A 7,448-nucleotide genomic window follows, 5' to 3' on the forward strand; every position below is an offset into this window, starting at 1 on the left:
GGCGGCGTCTGTCACCTCTTGCTATGCCTCTGCAGCAGGAGCTCGGATCAGCAGGGTATCTGAGGGCCTGTCGTTCTGCTTTCCATCACATCCGCCACAATTTGCTTTAGGACACAGGTAGTGAAGCTTTAACTCCTAAATGAATACCAGGAGATTTATGTTGCTGACAGTGCTGGTTGCTGATAATGCTTAAAGGTGACCTCCTCCCACGATCCTATGTCTTCAGTAGTTTTTCAGTCATCTTTAAACATGGAATTTGAATGTTTTTTTATTTTTTATTTTTTAAGTTTACTTTCATAACTTTTAGACTCCAAAAGCAAAAGTTCCTGGAAGAAATTAGTTTTTAAACAACGGAATAAAATATTCAGCTTTGATGTTGGTTTCGAAGATGCTAGCCTCATATTCATACTATTCTTGCCGTGCACTTTGTATGTAAATGTGCAAACATTGAGGTTGGAGAGGTACAAATATGGTTTCATGTTTGACTGCCTTATTTTTAACTGAGATTATATGGCTTTTGTTCAACACAAAGTATATGTCATTTTAAAAATGGATCTATCAGTTTTATTACAAAGCTCCATACTGATTTTAGTCAATTCTTGTTTCAGAATACTTCACTTACAAGCATTCCTGTCCTGACTGGTTCTTAATTATTTGTATTTAAAGGAGAGGCAGCATCACCCTGTACAAGAGCAGTCATTGTAAAACAGCTGGGATTACTTACTTAACAGCAGTCTCATTTTATGCATTATAAAGTGGAGACCATTTCCTTGGCTCTGAGATTTCTAATAGGTTGCCAAAATTTCCAAAATCCAGCATGTTTTATTACAGACAGCCTGGAAACTCAAAAGGATAAAACAAAGCAACTTTACTCATCTTTCCAGGTAAATTCCAGGTACATTCGCCTCTTCCCTTGTTTGATGAAATGTTCCAAAGTCGGGTACAAATTCACATCCTATTGCCGTTTGATGTGCCATTTAAATGTGACCAGTTGGTCAATGGCTGGTTAACCTGAAAATGGTCTGTTTCCAGCTGCCAGCCAATCCATCTGTTATAAATACAGAGCCACTTCTAATTTCGACCTTAGCTAAAGCAGCTATGGTAGAAGCAAATTCAGTCAATATTAAAAGACTCATTTATACCTTAATTTTTGAACAGACAACAAAAAAATATACTTGCACACTCAAGATGTGTCTATCTTTACAGTGCAAAACGGGACATCATTCACTTTGCAGAATTTACAAATAATCTGAAGATTTCTCCACAAATCTTTGCATGCCATTCATTTCTACTTTAGCTCATGAAGGACACAAAGGACACCTCTCTTTCGCTAACTGGCAAAGACTTGAATCAGATGGTATTGAGGCTTTTCTTATCCATGTGTCTTCCAGCCATTTTATTAACACAAGCTCTGCATCACTGCTAGGTCAATGAATCAGATAGCTAGTAGTGACCAGCATGCTGTTCCTATCAGCGATATTACCAGCATGAGCCACATATCACTGCGGGTCGATCGGTTCGGCTAGCTGTCAGGGACAAGTGACGTCTCTCTGTGTTAGAGCCAACTTCCTGTTAAGGCGGAGCCAGAGGCGGCCAGCTCACACATGGTTAGCCCAGGGCCTGTGGTGATGGGCTCAGATGATCAGCTGAAGGCTCTGTTGCTTTGAGTCAGAGGTGATCCTGACTGGCCTTGAGTGATGACTGATGGAGCTTGAACTCCTGGTGGTTTTTTAATGAGCTCTGGCAAACAGACGTTTGTCGAAAGAAAGCAAACGGGAAAGAATCAAAGAGGGAGAGTGAAATGAATATTGCATCAAAGTAAACTTTTATTTCTGCAAGCCATCTTTCTGTTTGGATTAAATCAACTTTATTATGTCTTTTTGTCTGCAGGAAGCTGTACGTTTGACGAGGGTTTCTCTCAGTGCGACTACCAGCAAGACCTTTACGATGACTTCGACTGGATCCACATCAACACCCAAGAAATGCCATACGTCTCACCAGACCTGCCACAAGGTACCGTCCAACTTTATGTATATATTACATTTAAGTTTTGTTAAGTTATTACATTTATATTATTTTACCAATAATTTACATGCAATATATCAACAACTGCATTATTGGAATAAAAATGTCTATATATGAACTCTTAGAAAATAAATCTAAGAATTCTCAATAACATCCGTCTGTCCTTGGATTAATTGTTTAAAGTAGAATAGATGTTGATTGCACATATAATGAATGCCATTCTTAAGAGATGAAAATATATATATTTAGAAAAATGTTATATATGGATATTTGATGAAATGTCCATCCTGCACTTTAGCTGTTATGCCCGAACTCTCACTTCCACTTTTTAAAGGGACTTTAAATGTTAGGAACAGTGCGATTGAACATTTTAGTGGTTGAGTAAATGTGATGCATAAGGCAAGTGAAATGACACCTGCAATGATCTGTAGCATAAACATAAGTGTACTAAAAATATTTAGCACTCTTAATGTTTTGCTTAATGAACTTAAGAGCTTTAAAACCTTGACTCCTTCACAAAAAGCCAGCTAATATGATTTTATGATCTTTTTATTCTTTCTTTCTTTTTATCTCAGGAAAGTCCCTCCTGATACTAATAGTAAAAGAGAAAATAGGAGTTCATGTTTTCAGGGCAACATAGTATGCTTTCATTTTTGTCTTGTGTCTATCATCAATCATTTCGTAAACCCTGTGGCCATGTTTTATGACTTCTCTGAGAGTCTCTTACTGCGCCTTACTTCAGTAGCAACAAGTTTAACTACTTTACCAAGCCTGACAAAATCCTTCATATGTGTTGATGTTTCATGATTCTGTTCAATTATATTTATAGTGAAACTTGTTCCAAATTCTCCTGTTATATTATAATGCATGCTTTGGCTTGAAATGCAGACATTTTACATTAAACCAGTATTCTTAACACTTTACTCCAGACTATAACTCTCCTTCTTTTTACTCTCCTCTCTTGTCCTTTCCTTCTCTCCCCTACCCCTCTTCAATCAGTTGATTTTTTTTTTCTCTCAGCAATGATGATGAACGGGAAATTAAATCTTTCTGCCTCAGGGCCGAGTGTCTAATTAACAGAATATGAGGTCATTAATCAACAGCGGCCAACAGGCAAGGTTGCCTACTTTACAGTGTTAAACGAAAAATGTTTTAGTATTAACTAGCCGAGCAATGTTCAAATAATAACTTGCTTTATCAAATTAAAATCTCAAAGAAAAAAGTAGAGATGTTGGAGCAGTGATCTGTAAGAGCAAAACATGACGAAAAATATTCTTTTTAAAGTTTCTTTCACTCTTTGTCATTTATCTTAATTTTCCTCATGTCCTCTTTTTGTTGGGGAAGATTGCGACATTGTTACCATGACAATGCAATGATTTTGTTTATCTCTGACGCTTGTTATCATGGCAACCCACCTTTGCTGACATTTAAAGAAAAGTTCATTTCAACATCTTCTCTCCTCAGCTTTCACATAGACTTAGATTTTACTCTAGAAATGTGGGTTGGTGTCTAGTAAGTAGTTGTTTATGACAAAACACAGATATCCACTGGTGGACAGCCTTGCATTATATGTTATAAATACCAAATGGTGTCACTCTGCAGCGAAGGCAGAGTTGCTACCTCGGCGAGGTTAAACACCTTTCCCAGGGGAGCAGATCTGCTATGGCTAGAATTAACATAGCATTAACTTCTCCAGAACCTTGTGGGATGAACAGGTCGGAGGGATTGCAAAGCAGGTTAATGGCTTGGAGATGTTGGTTCACTGCCTTGCCTAAAGGTACAGGATCATGAGCTGATCCCTTTGCAGCCGGGTGCATTATTGACACCCGGCTGCTAATAATGCCAGCCGGGTGTGGAACAGTGGTTGCAGAGAATGGGAAATGAGACTTCGGAGAGGATTAGAGCCACAGCATTTAAGTAGGATTTTTTCCACAGAGGAAAGTCTTCAGTTATGACAGTAAATGCCTGGCCGATGGGCACGGCAGCTATGTTTATGTTGGAGCTGATTGTTAAATTCTCCTTGAAGGCATGGGAAAATTTGAAAAGGCAGCTCCAAAAATACTCAGCATAACAACAGATTAGCAACTTCCACGAGTCTTCTTATAGTGTCACTGTGAATGTTTGATGTCTCGAAGATGATGTCAGAAGATAGTTAATAATCTGTTAAGGTAGTTTTTTTTTTTTTAATTTAATGTGTTTGCAATTGTGAAACTTTTTTTGCTTTAACCTAGATTTATTTGTCCCACTTACTAATCACTCCTTGAACCAAAGGCAGTGTTAAGTGTGTTAAGTGTCCATGGATGGTTAGTAAATTTTTTAAGAGCTAAAACTCATCTATGTAATCTCGCTGGGGGCTGATGCTGGCAGTCCACCATGGTGAGGGCTGGGAAGCTATGTTGGCAAAGAGTGCAGCGCCAGTTGAACATTCACAGGCTGAAACTCTGAGGCTCAGCAGACTAAAGCAGATACTCTCGACTCATAATGTTGTCAGCCAGTAACACTCTAAACCTATTTGGCATGCCTTTCTCTCCACGTCTCCTCTTTTTCCGCTTGCTTTCAATAGCAATTTCTCAAATAAGGGAGGAGAGAAAGAAAGACAAAGATGAAAACTGTGACTGTGTCACTGGATGTTTTAATAATGAATCGCAAGAAATGCATCAACACATCATTAAAAATAACATTAAAGCCTCCGTTTTTGACAGCCTCTCTGGTATACCTTGACTATAAACTTAATGATGGTGGTGTCAGTTGAAGTCAAAGTAAAGCTTGATTTGTGGAGCACTGAGACTGCTAAGTCCAATTAGCCTTTGTTCACCTTCCTAAGAGCATTGTATGTTGCTCAGATCAGCAAGGCTGTGGTCTGATTGTTTGGACAGAGCTTGTTGAAATGTATCCTGCTTACTGTATTTTTTGTATTCTTTATTTGGATTTGGATGTGTATACTGTAGTTAGAAAAAAAAGCCCTCGTATTTATGTTATCATATAGCTAGAGCAAGGAGCACGATTAGAGTTACTTAGGCCATAAAGTTTGGGTAAATGTAGAAAAGTTACTACAAGTTTGATGCAGAAGAAGGAAATAGGAGGCAGGGGTGCTGCCAAAAACGTTTTTCTGCACCAGTTTGATCTATTCTGGACTTGACGTGTTTGTGACTGAAGAGAAGACGTCTTTAGTCTCTTAATGCCAAAATGTGTGCAAATTCCTCCCATCTGCTGAACTTGAGATGCATGTTTTCATGAATTTGGCCCATAAAAGCAAATAACCCTGCATGCAACACAGTTAGAAGAAAACTGAAGAGCTTCATGTGGATGTATTCCAGTGGCCATCAATGCTATAAAAAGCAAAACATTTTGTCGGGCTTGGTTTTAATTATAAACATTGATCATGTTTTGCCTTTGAACTAGTGAAATTCATATGCATACATATCACCAGATAGTTAACGTTCATTAAGAATAATTGGCAGGTTGAGAAACAAATGAAAAATAACTAAATCAAATTAATGTAAATATAGTTCAACTAAACAAATAATTGCATTGTTTCTCCATATCACTGCCACACAGCTGTTATTTCTGTGACACATTTAGGTCTTAAGGCTCATTATGTCATCATTCTATTAGGAGCCATTTTCGACTTTGGCATTTCAAAGACATCAGCCATTTTAGAAACTGGCAGACTTAAGGTGTCAGATGTTCTTGGCATCCTGAAGTCGGCTTGGATGCCACAGATCGTGTTTGAATGCGTCTAGTTTCATGAACTGTCTCTTACCCACATTTTTCCATGCTATTTTCGTCCCAGGTTAGTTGTTATCATTAGTGTGATTCTGTAGGTCATCGGTAGGACTTTACTGGAAGTCATTTTAATGTTAACTTCACTGAAAACACTGTTTATCTATTTGCTGGATATATGTATATATTTTTAAGGCAGTGTAATGACTTGGTAAGGCGCCAAAGGTTATATTTTGCAGTGTTGTGTGAGCTCTGACATATCTGGGTCTCTAACTGATAGAAGTATTTTTAGCTGGCAGCTATCTTAATGACACTTTTCTCCTGTAACCATTTTAGCATCAGTGCCAAAAAAGTATGAAATAAGAATGATGTTTATCAGTTTAGTTCCTGGTTGGTTTTACAACCAGCAAGTAACCTTATTGTAACAAATAGAGAGGGAAACACATTTCAGCTGTTATTTGTGCAAAAGTAGGGATTTGAGTTGGTACTAACAACAACAACAGAAGAGGAGAAATCAAGCAGAAGGAGCTACTTAAATAACTGCAGTGGTGAAAGATGTGTCCTTAACTAGATGCTCGTGTTTTTTTGTTTTTTTGTTGAAAGCCCACAATGTTCCGCTTTGTTCTGAAGGGAGTGTTTTATCACAGTAGTTTAGCTAAAGAATAATTCATAATCACAATCGTTTTTATGACTACTGTATAATGTATATTGAGCATAGAACAATATGCAATTAAAATAGAACAACTTTTGTTATTGTAAAGGCCTATTTTACGGCATTTTGTCTTTTTTTGTGTTTAATTACATATTTTAATGGTAATTGTTAATCATGTCCTATTATATGGTGTTTTCATCTGTCTCGCTCTACTGCTAATCTTTTCAATTCTTCTTTTTAATACATACAATGTATATTATTCCTGAAAGTCGAAGATTAGTCCAATGGCTCAACTCAATAAATGGAAAATGCCGTTACAAACTGGTCTTATTTTGTTATTTTGTGTATTTCATGCTGCTTCTGCTGAACAAATACACCCTTTAATGAAAAATAATTTGTTTGGCTAATGTCTCATTTATAACCAGCTAATGTTAGATTATCAAATTAATACAAAGGAGGGAAGTATTGCATTTCATCATATTTCAGAGCAGCAACATCTGGTGAAGGTCTTAGCTGATTACTAGAACATCTGGAAGGGCTGGCTCTTTGTACACCCAGATTAAGTTTTTTTTTTTTTTTTTTTGCTTCACTTTCTGCAGTGCTCCATTGGGAATATAAAGTATTAAAGCGCTGAGTAGTACACCAAAGTCTAAAATGCATTCACTAATTTTCTCATCCAGAGAAACTGAGATTCAAGACTTTTCTGACCAAAATAGCAACCCATCCTCTCACCAACTTATTGTAGAAAGCAACAGATTTTTAAAAAGAAACCTATATTTACGCTTTGTTAAAAAATTGCTTGTCGGTATTCACTTTTAACCAGTTCTCTTGTCAAAGTTAATATTGTACAGAGATAGCACTAGCTTGCATAACATACTTATTAAATAAACTAGAAGTTTATCTAAAGTAAGGGAATTCATTTTTTGTGAACTAAACATATGGGCAATTATATCAATATATATTATGATTAGAGATGTGCCGATCAGGTTTTTTCCTCCCGATACCGATACCGATCACCCATGATGGCCGATACACCGATACCGATCAC

At 37.1% G+C, this 7,448-nt stretch overlaps 1 protein-coding gene across 17 annotated transcripts in view; it reads left to right on the forward strand.

Moving 5' to 3' along the window:
* ptprk (protein tyrosine phosphatase receptor type K) overlaps positions 1–7,448 on the forward strand; it is a 112,766-nt gene that overhangs the window by 38,342 nt on the left and 66,976 nt on the right. For all 17 annotated transcript variants that reach the window (XM_015057183.1, XM_015057192.1, XM_015057199.1 and 14 more), the window contains one exon: positions 1,891–2,013. In XM_015057183.1, the coding sequence (XP_014912669.1) occupies positions 1,891–2,013 (123 nt within the window). The remainder of the gene's footprint in view (positions 1–1,890; positions 2,014–7,448) is intronic.

This window comes from Poecilia latipinna, unplaced genomic scaffold (assembly GCF_001443285.1).
Source record: "Poecilia latipinna isolate Pla-1442-1.1 unplaced genomic scaffold, P_latipinna-1.0 Scaffold61, whole genome shotgun sequence".
Taxonomy (NCBI): Eukaryota; Metazoa; Chordata; class Actinopteri; order Cyprinodontiformes; family Poeciliidae; genus Poecilia; species Poecilia latipinna.